The sequence below is a fragment of the Gopherus evgoodei genome, chromosome 15 (assembly GCF_007399415.2).
Source record: "Gopherus evgoodei ecotype Sinaloan lineage chromosome 15, rGopEvg1_v1.p, whole genome shotgun sequence".
NCBI lineage: Eukaryota > Metazoa > Chordata > Testudines > Testudinidae > Gopherus > Gopherus evgoodei.
This window is the reverse complement of record NC_044336.1, coordinates 29,723,612-29,742,165: the sequence shown is the minus strand read 5'-3', so window position 1 is coordinate 29,742,165 and position 18,554 is coordinate 29,723,612. Positions and strand designations below refer to the sequence as shown.

General features: G+C 42.4%; 1 protein-coding gene across 1 annotated transcript in view; it reads left to right on the top strand.

Annotated features, from left to right (window-relative positions):
- FASN (fatty acid synthase) overlaps nucleotides 1-18,554 on the top strand; it is a 74,449-nt gene that overhangs the window by 10,599 nt on the left and 45,296 nt on the right. Inside the window, exons 3-14 of the mRNA XM_030534918.1 lie at nucleotides 265-417; nucleotides 2,676-2,849; nucleotides 3,785-3,985; nucleotides 4,450-4,572; nucleotides 5,228-5,343; nucleotides 5,674-5,808; nucleotides 9,151-9,610; nucleotides 9,995-10,182; nucleotides 10,460-10,649; nucleotides 12,659-12,753; nucleotides 13,189-13,323; nucleotides 13,728-13,931. Coding sequence (XP_030390778.1) covers nucleotides 265-417; nucleotides 2,676-2,849; nucleotides 3,785-3,985; nucleotides 4,450-4,572; nucleotides 5,228-5,343; nucleotides 5,674-5,808; nucleotides 9,151-9,610; nucleotides 9,995-10,182; nucleotides 10,460-10,649; nucleotides 12,659-12,753; nucleotides 13,189-13,323; nucleotides 13,728-13,931 — 2,174 coding nt within the window. The remainder of the gene's footprint in view (nucleotides 1-264; nucleotides 418-2,675; nucleotides 2,850-3,784; nucleotides 3,986-4,449; nucleotides 4,573-5,227; nucleotides 5,344-5,673; nucleotides 5,809-9,150; nucleotides 9,611-9,994; nucleotides 10,183-10,459; nucleotides 10,650-12,658; nucleotides 12,754-13,188; nucleotides 13,324-13,727; nucleotides 13,932-18,554) is intronic.

The window sequence follows — 18,554 nt, the reverse complement described above, 5'->3', positions numbered from 1 at the left end:
AGCAGCAAATGGGATTTAGCATGGAGAGGTTTCATCAGGAACTTTACTCATCCTAAAATTATAATTCTTAAAAGGGTGCTGAGGAGGTGGGTAAAGTAGACACCTTGGATCAGTCTGGTGCTGAAATGTAGAAATAAGACTTGACATTCAGAATAACTACAACTGGCATGTGATTCCTGATTACGCCTTGTCATACAATGGTCTCTCACCTAGTAAAAACATTTTATGTTGAAGTTGTCTTCAATTAAATGTTTTTCTCTTCAGGACTTTATGGGCTGCCCAAGAGAAATGGGAAACTCAAGGACATCAGCAAATTTGATGCCTCTTTTTTTGGGGTTCACCCCAAACAAGCTCACACAATGGACCCTCAGCTCCGCTTAATGTTGGAAGCTTCTTATGAAGCCATTTTGGATGGAGGTAAGCAGCTGAACTACTGAATAGGTAAAACTGGATTTTAGTGTCTGTGTGAGATTTTGAGATGAGTCTTCTACCTGTCTAAGTAGAACTTTTGTACAGAGTTTGAGAATGCTAGGGCTTTGACAGTAGAGAGAAGAGACCTGAGAACTGGTACAAGTGATAACTTAGTTTTGAAGTATCTTCCCTGGGGTCAGATCTAGGAAATCTCTCTCTAAAATGGGTGAAAATGTCTATCTGGGGTCCATGTGGAACAGCTCAGTGCTTCAGTAATTGAACTGCCATGTTCTCTTGATCTCAGTTTGCTGAACCCTCTGCATCCAGAAAGTTTTCCCATTGCCATACTTCCATTATATTCTGCTAAAATGGAGATGTTCCAGTTTCCAGGGTGGGGAAGGGAAGGAGGAGTTAATATTAATCCTCATTAAAAGTTCCATAAGAATGGTGGAAGGTACAGTGATGTGTTTCTGGGTATCTACTCAGTCCAGAGAAAATACGTGGAATTGGATTCTACTTCCATAATTCTCTTACTCAGAAAATTAGTTCTCAAAAATTGGTGCCTTACCTTGTCCCATCCCTGCCAGTTTCTGGAACCTTTAGAAATTTTGTCTATTCTTTTAAAAAAGCTTTTTATCTAAAATTGAATGGTTTTAGTGTTTTTAAAAATGAGACCCCCAGTGACAAAGCCAGAAACAGTCCTTGAGACACCAGAAACTTTCCACCTAGAGCTCTTGTTTGTTTGTGTTAACACGGTGCCTAAGAGCCCCAGTCATGGTCCAGGACCTCATTTCTGCTAGGTGCTGTACAAACACCACAAAAAGATGGTCCCTGTCCAGAGAGCTGACAAGACAACTGATGGATACAGACTGTCTCATTGTTCCCCTGTAGTCTTTTACTGGTTATCATTATAGGCATTGGTCTCTGCAAACCAGCAGCCCAAATATTGTCAATTTATGTTGTACATTTCACAAACGAGAGAATTCTAAGGAGGACAATGAGTTAGTTTTGTGGGTGTTTACAGGTACCGCCTCCCAAGCATGAGTGGCAGCATGAGATTAAGCATGAAGGTGCCTGTTTGAAAATGTAACAAGTGGGTGATTGTGGCGGGCACCATAGGCCCAGCAGAATAGGAGATAGGACAGTCAAGGAGAAAAGGTAGGAAAAAAGTAGGAGAGGAGGTGAAAGAAGTCATCTGGTGCTCTGTCACTGCGCCTCATTCCGCAGGACTCCTGGTTCTATGTTATTTAAAGGTTTTATTTCTGTTTGTTGAGTCAAGACTTGAGGATTCTGCCTTGTATGTTCTGTGGCTCTCTAGAATACTTGCAGATGTCTTGTAAAATATAGACCTCTTCTTTTTTTTTTTTTTAAGGCCTGATAGATATCTATTTTTCCCCTTGCTAGTGGTTAGGTGTCCTTCTCCCTTTTAAAACAACTATACTTAAAATCCCCCCCCACTCTGGCCCTTTCCTTCCTCACCTTTCAACCACATACATGTTTCAGCTCTTGTTCTCTGGGACTTACTTTTAGCCTCTTTAAAGTACGTCTTCATTGCGGAGCTAACCAGGGCTTTTTCCTGAGTTTTAGCCCTAGCCCCCTACCATCCACACACACACATTTTTACTTGGGTTTATGTATGGTTTGAAACTGGGCTTGCTTAACTGGCTGGGGAGTATAGGTTAGCATCCTTGTTTCACTTAAACTTGGGCTTAACCTGCCCACTTTGCAGTGTGGACTCAGACTGCAATCTGGGTTATAGAACTTGGGTTGTAATAGTCCTCCAATGCCTTTCCGTAATTCCTGGGGGCTAGATGTTTCTGCCCTCCTATCTACTCCCTTCTCCTGCACAGGACTCTCTTACCAGTTTATATACACCTAGTGAGCATCTAAATCCCACGTTCCATGCAGTCTGCTCTATTTCTACACAACACTCAAACAGTACCTGACTGATTTACAGAGATACCATCCCAGCTAGCTGCACTGAGGCTGACATCTGGTTCTGGTGGATCTCTGCTGTGAGATCAGTAAGATCCATGAGTTGGGGAGATGTACCTGAAATAATCACCATGTGAGAATATCTCAAAGAGGCTGGCAGAGGAGGGAATTAAGCAATTGGCAAATCAATGCAGGGAGAGAATTACGCTGTTCTGTAATCATGGAATAGCTGCAAAACCTCTGGTGATAAAATATACCTAATCTTGCTAGTTTTTCCTTCAATTTGAGATCATGCCTGGTGTGTAATGTGCCTTCTGATGTCATCTCAGGAATTAATCCAGCTACCCTACGTGGCACAGACACAGGTGTATGGATAGGTGTGAGTGGATCAGAAGCTGGTGAAGCATTTAGCCAAGACCCTGAACAGCTGCTAGGATACAGTATGACAGGCTGCCAGCGTGCAATGTTTGCCAACAGAATTTCCTACTTCTTTGACTTGAAAGGTAAGTGTTCAAGGGCTCTGTAATGTTGATTAGTAATGCAGTTTGACGATAGTAATAGTATAGCATCCGTTGTGAGGTAAGTACTTACACAGACATGAAGACATTGCTTTCTCACTCAGGAAGGGGCCATGTACAAATGCTAGGTGGGGAAACTGGAAGCAGTGAATGTGTTGTGACTGGGCAGCGAGGCTCAGCATGCAGACTTCGTGCTTGAGGTCTGGGCTGGGGTAGTTGGTAGTCTTCTGAGAAGAGGATGATGGTGGGAAGACCTTCTGGAAAAGAGGTTTGCTACTTTGGGAGTTTTTTGCTTGTTTACACAGTCACTTGGTAGAAGGCAATATAGAAACTGGCCCACAGATGAGTAGTTGGAAGAAGACTCTCACAAAGGGAGCAGTTAGCTCTGTAGCTTAGGCAAAGTAAAGGAGGTGAGGAGGCCATCAGATAGGGGTGAGGGTGAAGGAATAGGCAAGATCTGTACTGTGCACAGCCTTAAAGGCAGGGCAGAGGCTGAGGAAATCTGGGTATGGAGGTGGTGGGCAGATTACAGGAGAGCAAGGCCAGGGAGGAGGAGACTGCAAGTGAGAGAAATAATCAGGCCGCAGACAAAGGATTTTAGTGGTGGGAATGGAGAAATGGATGAGTCCTTCCTGAGATGATGAAATGCCAGTGGCTTCTGTTACATAATGCTGTTCATAAACAAAGTTGGAAAGGCACAGTTTTGCCAAACCAGCCTTTCTTGGGATCAGCAGGCAGGGAGGGTAACATTGTAAATGCTCTGGGATACTCTAACTTTTACCTATCACTTGATCAGCTTCTTTAAAGATCCTTAGCTCCAGTCCCTGGAGAGCAGACGTGGCAGGTTCTGAGCAGCTATTGTAGGAAACAAACAGAACGAAATGATTGACTTTGGTTTTTATTTTATTTTTTTCCCCAAGGACCAAGCATGGCCATCGATACGGCATGTTCCTCTAGCCTCATTGCTTTGGAAAATGCTTACAAGGCAATTTGTCATGGAGAGTGTAATGCAGCCCTTGTAGGAGGCGTCAACCTCTTATTGAAACCCAGCACTTCTGTTCAGTTCATGAAACTTGGCATGCTTAGTCCTGATGGTGCCTGCAAGTCCTTTGATGCTTCAGGTAAGGGATTAGGTCCAAATCACATTGTGCTCTGTGAGAGGCAGCCAATGTTGCTTCCTCCAGGGAATCTATATTGAAAGAGAAAAGTGGCTTCACTCTCTTCTGTCCTTGCTCATGTTGTTTGTCACAAACACTGGAACTGCCAAGGGCTGCACACTCAATAGGAACATAAAAAGTTTATAAGGGTGGGGAAGGAAAACATGGTCCATTTCCCTATAATGGGGGTTGGGGGCAGACAGGAATGTCATTCTAGAACGTGTTCCAGGGCTTCATAGACCAAGAGGGAAACCCCTCTTGAAGTCTGATATGTAGCTGAACTTGTCTGTCATGCATTTCAAAGGGACAATCATAGCTTTTAAGGCTCTCAGGAATGACACTGTAGCGCACAGTACTTCACTGCTTAGGCAGATGCCGGGCTGTCTGGATTTCTCTTTGCTTTTATTTCATTCTTCCTCTGCCCACAGGAAATGGATATTGCCGCTCCGAAGCTGTAGTGGTCATTCTCATGACCAAGAAATCCATGGCCAAACGGATTTATGCCACAATAGTCAATGCGGGGAGTAACACTGATGGTTTTAAGGAGCAAGGTGGGTCTCAAATCTCTGGGAGACCATGAGATTCTCATTCTTTTTGGTGTTTATCCCAAGAACAGCGGGTTTGAGGCTACTGCTAACTCTCTTCTGGAGCTTCCCTTTTTGGGGGGCTTGGGAGATCCATTTCTCCTGATTAGTGGAAAATTCTGACCCTTTCTTGTCATAAGTGAATCTGGTTAAGTGGTTAGCACTTTCTTCCATATGAAAGTAATGGGAGATGCTCAGCTGATCAGCTTTGCCCTCCCCAGGGGTATCTGAGTGATGTTACACTAGTTAAGTAGAAAATTACTGGCATTATGATGGGAAAGGAGAGGATACAAAAAATCCTTTTCCTTCTCCCTGGGAGCTTCAGTTCCATGAGCACTGCTCAATCTAGTAGATTGTTGATGAGAAACCTAGGGTCTGTGATATCAAAGTTTAAATCCTACAACTTCTTCAATTTCAGTCCAGCACCACCCTTCCTTTTCCCCTTCCTCTTACTGAGGGATTGACTTCTTCTTGTTGCAGGTTTAGTGCTGGAAACATGAGCATAAATCTTGAACATATATTTGGATCCCCCTCAGAAACCTAGCAATCCTAATTAGTGAACAGATTGCTGAAACTTTGCTCCCAGATGGGAATGGGTAATTGATAATGATTCTTGTTCCAGGTGTGACATTTCCCTCTGGGGAGATGCAGCAGGCTTTGGTCAGCTCTCTATACAAAGAATCTGGGATCCAGCCTGAAGAAGTGGAGTATGTAGAAGCTCATGGTACAGGCACCAAGGTTAGCATAATTTCTCCATTGTCTCTTAGCTCCCTGTGACTGTTCCTCTTTCCCTCCATTTTAGCATCTTTCCTTTTCTTGCCTTTCAATTTTCCCTCTCTCTCTTTCTCCCCCCCCACCCCCCGCTCCTTCTTTCCCATTTAACTAGAAGGAACTAGATTTCCCATTTCTAGCTATTACCTTCACAATTCTTGGTGTGTGGTTTTTTTTTTTTGTTGTTTGCTTGTTTTAGAACTAGAGACTTTGGGATAGGGGCTCTTCTGCCAACTACTAGATGTTGTGCATGCTTAGTGTAAAGCATAATTCTGACTTAATTTCTTTTTCTGTTAGATTGGGGATCCTCAGGAACTGAATGGCATTGCAAATATTTTCTGTCAATTAGAGCGAGAGCCATTGTTGATTGGCTCAACCAAGTCAAACATGGGTCACCCAGAACCTGCCTCTGGGCTTGCTGCATTAGCTAAGGTAATGTCATAGTTGATAAAATTTTCTCATCTATAGATATGATTTGTGCACTGACCCATTGTGGAATTTAGCTCTGGTGATGAGAGGAGGACCTGGGAGGTTGTCTCATTAACCAGGCAGCCCATTCTGCTATTGCTTCTTGCCTCATTAGAAAGTTTTCATAAAGGCTCCAAATGCTCTGCAACAAGCAGGATGTAAATTCGTAGACTAGACACTCGGGTCTCTGTCTCTCTCTAGTCCTAAAGTCTGCAGACACTTAAATAACATTGAGAACAGAGGGTTCTGTATTAAATGGCTAATTGTCATTACTGTATTTCTTGGTGATTTTTGATATTCAATTATTTTATGCATAGCTATGAAAAGCTGTGGCATAACTTGATGAGGGTGAGTTTGGGACACTTGACACCTAGGAGGGATGTGAGGCAGCTTGGGTTGTTGGTGTTCAAGAAGTGGCTGGAGGTTTTTGTATTGGGTAGGGGATGTGTCTTTTCTCCCTGCTCCCATAACATTTGTGGACAAGGTTTGAGACAATTTCAAGTGAGGGGTGGTGGGAGAGCAGACACAGGTTTGAACTCTGAATTGGATCAGAGCAAGCAGCTGGCCCACACGTGCTCCATTATCTGCTACTGTAGCCAACACTGGTGGATGAATGTCTGCTAAACTGCTCAGCAGAGTGCTAGCTAACAGTGTTGACAGTTAGACTTGAAGCCTAGTGATGACAATTTAACATGGCCAGCAGCACAGTTTCTCAGCCTGAAACAATAATTGTAAGGCAGATATTGTGGTGGTTATGGTCGGGTCGTGCTGGGAGGATTTTCTTTGTTGCCATAATATCTAGGAACTGCAGTCTTGTCTTCTAGACGAAAACTTGCATTCTTGAGCTCTATTCTGAGCATTGGATGAATTCTGCAGTAAATGAAGTGTCTGCAGAATCATGGAAAACATGGGACCCTGTCCCTGCTACATTATACTGAAGGTCTGCAAATAGCTTGGATATCCTGGTTATGCTATAGTCTCTGTGTTACCAGAGTGGATTTTGAACTCCTGGCACACCAAGATACTTCTTGGTGAGGTGGAGCAGAATGTGGACTTGGTGTTTGGTCTGAGAGCCCTGACTTCCTTGTGAGGGTCTCTGTGCCAAGTGCACTATCTGTCTCAGGCTCTGTGTCAGTTCCATTGCATGATGCCATTCAGCCTCTGACAGTGGCTCAATAGAAGTCTTTGGATTTCTCCTGTGGGACTAAGCTGGGCTCCCCCAGGCTCCCCACTGATGTTGATCAGAGCTGACAGCTCCAACCTAGGAGGCCTTAGTGTTGGGCTCACTGTCTCTGTAATGGAGCTCAAGGCGTACTCCAAGGAGTCTCTGATGTGAGAATCTCCCATACTGACCAGACCTTCAGTATTTAGGCCAGCAGATAAGTCTGTATCCTGCTGGTAGGGATTTCTGCCACCACTACCCTTTTGCAGCTTGTGCTTAGTGGGAATATTGTTGGTTAATATTAGTTCTGTGGTAGAACCGGAGGCTGCAGTCAGGATCAAGGCCTCGTTGTGCTAGACACAGAGACAGTCCCTACCCCCAAGATCTTGCAGTCTAATTAAAGATGCAACATGTGGCTATAGTGAACAATTGGAAGGCACATCCCATGGCAATGACCCATTCACATTTCTTTATGTGGATGAGCTGTAATGACCACCCACCTCTTCCAGGAGAATTATATCTGACAAATAAAATAGGACATAGACGTTTGTAAGTAATTCTACTCCATGCCGTCCCCAGCCTCCTTCCCATCCAGTAAAAATCCTTTGTAAGGGATTATTCCTAGCAACCTTCTCTCCCCCAGCCCCATGAGCTCCCCCTTCTAGGGAGCTGAATCTAGTGCTCATTAAGTTGGTAGCATGGATCTCCTAAAGGTTCAGTTGAAATAGAAACATCATTTGGCCATCAACACTGCTTTCCTAGTGGTGAAAAGTCAGAGATAAAAGCCACAATATCTTACTTCTAAACCACCACTTTCACTGTGCCCACATGGATAAAGTAGTTCTATGCTCATGGTTTATATCCTTAACTAAATGGCTTCAAATTCCATCTTACCCAGTTCAGCATGTCAGTCTTCACTAAACCACCTCCTATGGCAGCAGAATCTAGGCTGAGTGGTTCAGTTACCAGAGTGTTTAACTAACTGCTATCTAGGAAAGACAAAACCCCACTTAGTTTGTCTCTGGGGGAGCCTAGTGGGTGCATTCTCTAAGCCTTTCTAAATGCTTCAGATATGTTTGAGTATGGCCTTGCAGGTATATAGGCATCTGGGATAAAACACTAGACCGGATCCACAGCAGCCTTCTCAGCTTGTACAGGGAATGTTTCCATCAGTGAGGCTATGGGGCTGTTACCTGGGGTGGAACCCAGAAGGCTTTGCAGTCTTGTTTTCTTGGCTTGGCTTCCAGGTCTGATACCCAGTTCAGGAGAATAATCCCATAATCACTGACTGTCTCTCATCAGAGCCGCCTGCCTTGGGGGGGTTGTTTCTGAACAGCAGGGGAATGTTGGTTGGGGCTGAGTACACTGCAGTAATACCAATAACTGATGTGGTTTTTGAGGCTGCAGCTGCTTGTATAATTTCTGGCCTGAACTGCCTATGCCACAGGGGAATATGTGCACAGCCTCAATACCTGTTGCTTCCCCAGAGGCTCTCTTCTTGAGTTGAGTGCCTACTTAACCATGAGTTGGGAGTCGTTTTTGCTTTCAGTCTGTTTGAAACAGGTAGATTACTTAACTTTTCTTTCATGCTGGCCCTGTACCTAGATTGGAAAAACATGCAGAGCAGGACTGAGACTCCTTTAGCTAGATCTGTCCGTCTGGGAATAGCTTTCTCAAACAGCAGAAAAAAGATAGAAATGAGAGATTTGGTGATGGTAAAGAAGAGGGTGGGGAGACACCATGGGAGGAAGGAAAAAAATGAGCTAGGCAGTGCAGATTTTGTGGAGAGATGGAGAACGAGGGATGATATTCGGTGTCAGGTAAGACAGTGCAGTCTACTGGGTAGAGTGTGGACAGAGCAACGACTTCAGAATTCTCAGACTAGCTCTGCTAGTGACTTCCTGGGTGGCCTTGATTTATCTAAGCTACTTAAACCCTCTGTGCCTTAGTTTCACCATCTGTAACCTGGGAACAATAATACTTATTTACCTTTCGTGAAGTGTTTTAAAATCCAGTATAGTGACAGAAGGAGCCATTTAAGTGCAAATGCTAAACTGTTTATAGAACAAAACTAACAAGATGTCTTGTTAAAACAAAATAAAATCTAAGCCATAATTGTTCTGTTCTGCTCTCTCTCTCTCCAGGTGATTCTCTCTCTGGAACATGGGCTATGGGCTCCAAACATTCATTACAACACCCCAAATCCAGAAATTCCAGCCTTACAAGATGGTCGTGTCCAGGTGGTTGCTAAACCAACCCCAGTAAAAGGTGGCCTTGTCAGTATCAATTCTTTTGGCTTTGGAGGTTCTAATGTCCATGTCATTCTGAGACCAAATAAGAAGAAATTCTACCCTCTGGAGAGGCACAATTTGCCACGACTGGTCCAAGTTTGTGGCAGGACACAGGAAGCAGTGGAAATGCTAATAGAGCAAAGCAGAAGACTGAGGGAGTACAGCTCATTTGTGAGCCTGCTCAATGATATCTCTGGGATCCCTATTTCATCCATGCCCTACAGGGGCTACACCTTAATTGGCAGTCAGAGTGACATAAAGGAGGTTCAGCATACTCGAACATCTGGGAGGCCACTCTGGTATATCTGCTCAGGTAATTCCACCTTAAGGGGAATCAGACTAACAATCTGTTCTGTATCTTTGGAAGCTTGAGACTTTTTGTTGATTCTATGCTCTGTTCATTGTTCTGCTTAGTTTTGTGGTATGTGCACTAGTTAAGAGGGTTTTTCCAGGATCTCCTGTTTACTGCATTGATGATGTGGACTATCTGTAAATAATCCTCCATCTAATACAATTTTCCATCTCTTGGTAACAAATCCTAGGAGACTGAAAAACAGTGTATCATGTTCACTGTAGGGATTTGAGGTCTGCAAGATGTTCTCCTAGACTGAATTCTTCTTACATCTTTCCATTGCTAGAGCAAATGCTCAGCTCTCCCTCCCCCATGAGCAAAGCTCATAGTCTCCTCATCTCACAGGCATGGGAACACAGTGGAAGGGGATGGGCCTTAGCCTGATGAAGCTTGAGCTGTTCCAACAGTCCATCTTACGCTCCGATGAGGCTCTGAAGGACACGGGACTGAAGGTATCTGATCTGCTCCTGAATGCAGATGAGAACACGTTTGAAGATGCTGTCCATGCATTTGTCGGCCTTGCTGCTATTCAGGTAAGGGTGAAAGCTGAGGTCCTTTCCCAGTTTTGTTCCAAGTGTATCTGCTTGGTCACTAATATTGCCTGTCATTCAGCTCATGATCCTTCTAATAGTCTTGTGTAAGCTGCTAAGGAGCACACCTGATGTGGCAGCCAGGTTTGAGTGTGCCTTTGGCATTGTTAGGAATTGTGTATATATATGTGCTGTGCTTACACAGACAGTCTTAGGGCTGAGCGCACAGTGGCAGAGGTATGGCATCTGATTTGACGTTGGTAATACTGTTTTTCCTCAGATTGCACAGATAGACATTCTGAAGGCCATGGATCTGCAGCCTGATGGAATTGTTGGTCACTCAGTAGGAGAACTGGCCTGTGGCTATGCAGATAACTCCTTAAGTCATGAAGAGGCCATTCTTGCTGCCTACTGGAGGGGGCGATGCATCAAAGAAGCCAAACTACCCCCAGGAGGAATGGCTGCTGTTGGTAGGTATAGAAGTATATCCTTTCCTAGGTGGATCATATACCTGTGGGTGTATGGGCGCATGCACATATGCGCGCTCTCTCCTGTCTTTTGTTAATTGTAATAAACAGATTCCATGAGAGGCAGTTAACTTGGCTATCTGACATGATAGTGGGGAAAGTGGGTGTAGAGAGACATTTTTGTTTTTAAAGTTGTTCAATTTTCAAAAAAAATCACCAATACATCTAAACTCTTACAGGTCATAATTTGACAACTTGTTCATCTTTCTGGTTACACATCAAGGGAAAATTAAAAACTAATAAACAAAAAGGCTAGAAAATACCAGAAGTACTATAATACAAATCACTGATAACCCTTCACCTCCAATACTCTCTGGTTCTTGTCACCCTCTCTCAAGAGCCGAAGTAGAGAGGGTTTTGAGATGGATGACAAATGATTAGAAGCCTGGAAGAATTGGTTTGTGGGATGTTTTGGTATGATAGATTGTCCTAACCTTTTCACTCCAATTTACTTTAGAGAAGATGCAAAAAAATGGACAGGTGACTTTTTTTTGTTACGTTTCAAGAACCAAAACAGATCTCCTATAGAAGGTAAATTGGGCCCTCAGTTTCACATAATACAAGTACAAGAAGACATTCTATGAAATCAAAAGGTAACAAACTTAAAAACAATAAAAATAAATACATTGACACAACACATAATTGGCCTGAAACTTACTACCACAAGACCTCATAGAGGCCAAGAACGTAGGATTTTAAAAGAAGTAAACCCTTTTTTAAAAAAAAATTAGGATGAGTTAATTTTATCCTATGGGATAAAATTATCTTACCTATTCCAGGGCATAAGCCAACCTTAACTGATTTGGGGTGGGGGCTAGGAAGAAACATCCTCTATAGGCATGTTGTTCCATAACTGGCCAGTCTTCAGGCCACTATCAGACTTGATACTGGACTACATAGACTCTGATCTGGTCTGGCAACTTCTCTATTGGCTACAAGTAAAGCTTTTGTTCTTTCATGACCTCCTTATTTGATAACCATGAATGTTCAAGTTAGAAAGGAGCCAAAAGTTACAGATTAGGGCGGCTGTGTTGGGGGCTGAAGCATTTATACATCACTTGCTACAGGCATAATTCTAGTGTTTCACTTACTATGATATTTCCTCTGGGAACCAACTCATTGAACATTGTCTTTACCTTGCTAGAGAGTACGTAAGTCATTTACTTATCACTAATAATTTCTGGTAGTCACTGCATGTAATAGGTCACATCTTTCATAATCAGAATTTGAGCTCATGTTTTGTCCATTGCCTCTTACCCATGTGATAGATCCAGGCCAAATTCTACTCTCATGAGACTAGCTTAAATCCATAGTAACTTTCGATTTTCAGCGGTGATACCCTAATTTCACAAAAACTGTAAACAAGTGCAGAATTTGACCATTCTCTCCAGATTTAAGAATGGCATTCCTTGCTAAGGACAAGGTAAACTGTTAGAAGAAGATTTTCTTTTTAATAGGTTTTTCAAATAGTGTAAGTTGTGTGTCTAAATCCTGATGTTTACATGAAAAGTACATATTAGAACTGTCATTTCCCTATCATGGGGATGAAATTTTGATCCCTCTGTCTGTAATCTCAAAGCATATAGCTGGTGGAATCTAGTGGGTTTTATATAAGCAATACAGAGTGCTGTCTGACTTGATTCTTCATGGAGAGGGATATAATGGAGTTCAAGAACTTCATCCCAAAATTTAGAGATTGATTTCTTCATGGAAGTCAGTTCTGCCATCTCCCATGGGCACAGATACTTCAGTGATGGTGAGCATTATAAAACCCTAAAATTGGTCCTGACAAGACTGTAGGATTATCCGTCCCCCAAAATCTTGAATCCAGCACGGTGTCAGCTGTTAAAATCCCGGCCATCAGGAGTTCCAGGCTTAGCCTGGCTACATAAGCTGCTGCATAACTTTTTCCTGGGAACATTTGCATCATCTTGAGGGTTTTTCCTCTGCAGGTCTGACATGGGAGGAGTGTAAGCGTCATTGTCCTCCTGGCGTGGTACCTGCCTGTCACAACTCTGAAGACACTGTCACTGTTTCAGGGCCTCAGGTGAGCAAACATATGGAAACTAGCCTTCATAAGAGACCTTACCTTCCAAGGCTGCAAGCTGGGGCTCCATTTGGTCTGTCTGTAATTACTGGAATTACACCATGTGCCCCAGAAGTGAAAGAAGGGCAGTCAGGTTAAATTAAAGTAGTGGGAGGGAACTTACCTCTTGCATCTGAATTTAAACACTTAAGTGCCACTTGATGGGAATCAGTTGTTGCTTCTTGCTGACTAGGAACAAAAACATGTGCTCCATATTTCAGTAGTGTTATATTCACAGGGATGTTGCATCACCTTCACATGAGGAATATGAGGGGAGTGCAGTGATACCTCTTCATGGGAGCACAGAGCCTCATCAAATGGCTAATGGCAGAGGAAAGCTGGATGCCCAAACTCCATGAAATAATAATTCTTGCTCAATTCTATCCCATTTCCTAGGATGCTGTGAACAAGTTTGTAGCCAAACTGAAAAAGGAAGGCGTGTTCGCAAAGGAAGTGCGCAGCGCTGGGGTTGCCTTTCATTCATATTACATGGCGTCTATTGCACCAGTCCTACTTAGTGCCCTGCAGAAGGTAATGTCACTGAATGATGGCTTATGCTGGGGGGCTTGTGGATAAAGGGAGCCGTGACTGGCATCCTACATGCTGGGGGAGAGAGGGGCTTAAAGGAGATCCTCATTATGTGCAGGAGTTAGAGGTTGGGCTGCATGGAGTAACAGTTGCTGACTTTCTGTGGAACAGGCAGTTGGGAGCCCTTGGACATCCAGCAAGAGGCAGCCTGAGCTCACAAGCTGAGAAGTGGCTCATACAAACCTCTGGGGCTTGGCTTTTTTAGTGGGTTGGGGTTGTTTTTGTTTTTTTTTTTTTTTTTGGTTTTGTGTTTGTTTTTTGGTTTGAGGGAGGGGTGGGGTTGGAGTGGTGGTATTTTGTCCTTTCATGCCCTGTGACATCTATATTTTGTTGTTGGTCTATTGTAGGTAATTCCAAATGCAAAGCCTCGTTCACCCCGTTGGATCAGCACCTCCATCCCCGAATCTCAGTGGCAAAGTGAGCTGGCTCAGAATTCCTCTGCCGAGTACCATGTGAACAACCTGGTGAGCCCAGTGCTGTTCCAGGAAGGTCTGAGGCACGTTCCAGACAATGCTGTTGTGGTGGAGATTGCCCCACATGCCCTCTTACAGGTATTGCACTTGGGAAGGTTCAAAGAATCGGGGAATATCTTAGTTTTTCTAGCACTGAGAACACCTTGCCCAACCATTTCTAGTCTCCCTGATTTTGCATTAAAAATCAACGTGTCCCAACATATTCCACACCACATCCCTACCCACACAGTCAAGTCATCCAAATACTTGCCTTTGCATATTGCTTGGGGGGGAGGACACAGGCGTGCACAGTCAATTGCCTGAACTGGTGAATGAGTAGGAGAAACCAGGAGCTTCTTGGATGATCTAACTGTGTGTGTGTGTGTGTGTAGTAAGCAGTAGGGAAGAGAGCCTGAAGTCTTACTACTTTGGGTTGTAATCTTGTCAGATCTTAAGCTAAACAGCATCAGGCTGGACCAGTACTTGAATGGGAGGCTTGCAGTGGTACAGGAAGAAGCATTACTGGAGATTAGAAAGTGTCCCTTTTTTGTGTAAGAGCACTTAATAGCTATTTGGATACCATGGTGATGAGGGCCATATAAGTATCTAAATAGAGGACTTCTTCCTGGATCTTCAGTCACTTCACCCACCTGTCTCTGAATCTGCTCTATGCTGTGCTCTAATTTACCTTTGGGTTTTTATTTTAGAAAGAGTGTTTATTTAAAAACAAAACTACCAAGATAATTCAACAATAATCCTTCTCATTTCATTGTTCACTTTCACAGCTGCATAGTTCAAAAAAAAAAACCCACATACACAACTAAAATACACAGTGTAATGATAGCAATGCAATACCACACCTATGTTACTAAGAATAATATAGTGCTTATGTAATGTTGCATCTTCCAGATACTGTACAAATGTTAGCTAACTAATCCTCGCATTGCTTTTGAGAGCAGGGAAGGTAAGTACTCTTTTTTTTTATGGGAGGATAGGGGTTGGGAACAGACACTAAGGAGAAGGCTCACACTTTCAAAAGTGTCCACTAATTTTGAGGACATCAGTTTTGGGGTAACTCTCACTTGAGACCTCTCAGCTCTCATTTCCTCTGTACTCACGTCAAAGGTACTGTGTATTCATAGCTCTGACTTCACCTGAAGTTATGGATGCTCACAACTTGTGAAAAATCCCTAGGTGTCAGGTTAGACACCTTTAAAAATTGGTGGATTTTCCTGGAAATTTTAGCCTAAATGTAAAATCAGTGAAGAGTTCTGTGGCACCTTATAGACTAACAGACATAGCCCAAATGGTTTGTCTGAGGCCATACAACCACTCTATGCCTTGTGGTTCCCATGCTGCATTTCAGCTAACATTGATATTATGAGTTTGCATGGTCTTATGTTCCTATGAAGTTGAGTTTCATTATTCTGAGGTCAGATCTTGTTCACCTTACTCCTTGCAGGTAATGCTGTTGAAATCAAGGAGGTGGTTTTTTTTTGTTTTTTCAGGAGTAAGACAAATGGCAAATTGACAGAGACAAGGACTCTAAGGACTAGTCAAGTAGAAAGTTGCATCTTGAAAATACAGCCACTTTTGTTAGGAGTGTACAAAAATATCTACTGCTTCACTCTACATAACTCAAAAATGGGCAAAAGTCACTTCAGCTTTCTAAAAGTTATTGCCTGAATGCTCAGCCCAGATGTAGAGAATTTTAAACTAAAATGAAATATTTCAGAAAGTTGAAAGCATTGAGTGACTCAGATTCCAAGGTGAGAGAGAATTTAGTTTCACTACCTGTTTCACACAGGCTGTAGAACTTCCCAAAAACATTCTATCTTGATCTGAAAAGTTGTCAGTGATGGAGAAGCTACCATGACCCTTGATATATTGTCCCAATGGTTAAAAATTTACTTATTTCCAGTTTGGAAGTTCAGTCTACACAAATTCAGCCACTGGATTGTGTTATACCTGTGTCTGCTCTATTGAAGAGTAATATATGTTCCTCATATAGGTTCTTGTAGACTAATCAAGTCATCCCTTAAAGAACTGTCTTTGTTCATCTAAGTAGATGGTGCTCCTTGAGTCTAACTATAAGGCATGTTTTCTAATCCTTTAATTATTCTTGTGGCTGTTCTCTGAACCCTTCCCAAGTTAAACATCCTTCTTGAATTGTGGGCACCAGAACTGGACACAGTATTCCAGCAGTAGTGACACCATTCCTAAATACAGAGGTAAAACAAACTCTGTACTCCTACTCAAGATTCATTCATCCATCCAATGATTGCATTAGCTCTTCTGACCCAGCATTGCACTGGGAAAACCATGTTCAATTGTTTATTCACCAAGATCTCCAATCTGGAGTCAACCCTTCACCGGATAGAATCCCCCATCTTGTAAGTGTGGTCTATATTCAGCCATGTAAAACACACATTGTTTGCTTGTGCTCATCTTACCAAGCAATCACTACCCCAATTTTTGTGTCATCTGCAAACTTTATTGGTGGGTTTTTTCCCCCTAGGTCATTATAAATGTTTAATAGTGAAGGGCAAAGAACCAATCCCTGCAGGAACCCACTAGAAATACACCCAGTTGATGATGATTCCCTGGTTACAATTACATTTGAGACATAACAAGCTTTTAATCTACTAAATATATGCCATGGTTAATTTTCTGTCTTTCTAGTTTCCTAATCAGAGCCATGTGGTACCAAGTCAAATGCCTCTACAGAAGTCTACATGTATTGCACAAGCACTATTACTTCTATCAACCAAACTTGTAATCTCCTTTTTTAAAAAAAAGGAATCAAGTTTGTCAGGATCTATTTTCCATAAACCCATGTTGAATGGCATTAATTATATTACCCTCCATTATCTCATTAGTCTCCTTTATCTTGTGCAGGGTCAATGTCAGTCTTGCCTTTAATTACCCAGGTCATCGAGTTTACCCTTTTGAAATATTGGCACAACATTCGCTTTCTTCTGGAACTTCCTCAGTGTTCCAAGATTTATTAAAAACAAACATTTCAACAGTCTAGTGAGAGCCTCAGCCAGCTCTTTTAAAAACTCTTGGATACAAGTTTTCTGGACTTGCTGATTTTAAAATGTCTGACTTTAATAGCTGCTGTTTAACATCCTCCTGAGATATTAGTGGAATAGAAAGTGTGTTATGATATGACTACATCAAAAAACCCACAGATTATGGGTTTTTTCTTTCTCCTCCCTTCACCCACCCGAAATATGGAAAAAATGTTTAGTGAACACTTTAGCCTTTTCTGCATTATTGTTGATAATTCTACCCTTTCCATCTAGTAATAGATCAGTACAGTTGTTTTTGTTCCTAATATACTTGAAGTCCTCCTTGTTGTCTTTTAACTCTGCTGGCCACAGACTTCTCAGTTTGTCTGCTTTCCTTATCAATTTTCTACAATTCTTAGCCTCTGATTTATATTCATTAATATCAGCTTCCCCTTTCTTACATTTGTTTATTTTTTGTAGTTGCCTTCACTTGCCCTCTAAACCAAGTCTTTCTTTCTTTCTTTCTTTCTTTCTTTCTTTCTTTCTTTCTTTCTTTCTTTCTTTCTTAAAACAAAACAGCACAGCCTTCTTCCTCAGTTGTGGAATTGTGGCTTTAGGGTTGACACAGTTCAGAGCAACTACACCTGTATTTCCTCTGTGCTCTAGCAAAGTCACCTACTCTCAGACTTCCAGCTCCCCAACTGTTTCCTCTTTTTTGGGTGGAGGACTGCTACATCTCGCCCTGGTCAGAAGGGAGTATGTCCAAGCTGCACAGTTTCCTGCCTTCATTATGCATTTCCCAGCAAAGACACAGTCTGCCTAAACACACATGCTTACTTTCCTCTTCAGGCTGATTTAGAGTGATTGCTTGATTCAAGTTACCACAGAGTTCTTTCTAAGCAAACCTATTTTAGCCTTGAGGTAAAAAAAGTATTTAAGAGAAGTCATATTAAAAAGACTAAAACAATGTACACATATGCTAATAAACTTAGCAGGAATCATCTCACCCTAGAGATTTTTTTGCGGTTACAAGTTAATCAAAGCTGCAGCTCAGAACAAGCACTCAGTCTTATGAGGCCTCAGTAGGTCACATCCTTCCAACTCTCCTGTAAGGCTTGGGGCCCTCCAAGGACCAAGAATGTTCGTTTTTTGTTTTTTGTTTTTTTTTTAATTAGGAAGGCGGCCCTGTGTCAACTTAAAACTCAGGCTCTTATCCAAGTCTTCTCTTTGTTGTGGCACCTTAGAGACTAACATTTATTTGAGCATAAGCTTTCGTGGGCTACAGCCCACTTCTTCGGATGCATGGAATGGAACATATATTGAGATATATCTCAATATACACACATACAGAGAGCATGAAAAGGTGGGAGTTGTCTTACCAACTCTGAGAGGCCAATTAAGTAAGGGGGAAAAAAAAACTAAGTGATAATCAAGATGTGTGAGAGAGATTCAATGTTTGTAATTGCTCAGCCATTCCCAGTCCCTATTAAAACCTAAAGTTGATTGTATCTAGTTTGCATATCCATTCCAGCTCAGCAGTTTCTCGTTGGAGTCTGTTTTTGAAGCTTTTCTGTTGCAAAATTGCCACCCGCAGGTCTGTCACATTGGTATTGGCATATCTACCAATGTGATATGCCATCATGTGCCAGCAATGCCCCTCTGCCATGTACATTGGCCAAACCGGACAGTCTCTATGCAAAAGAATTAA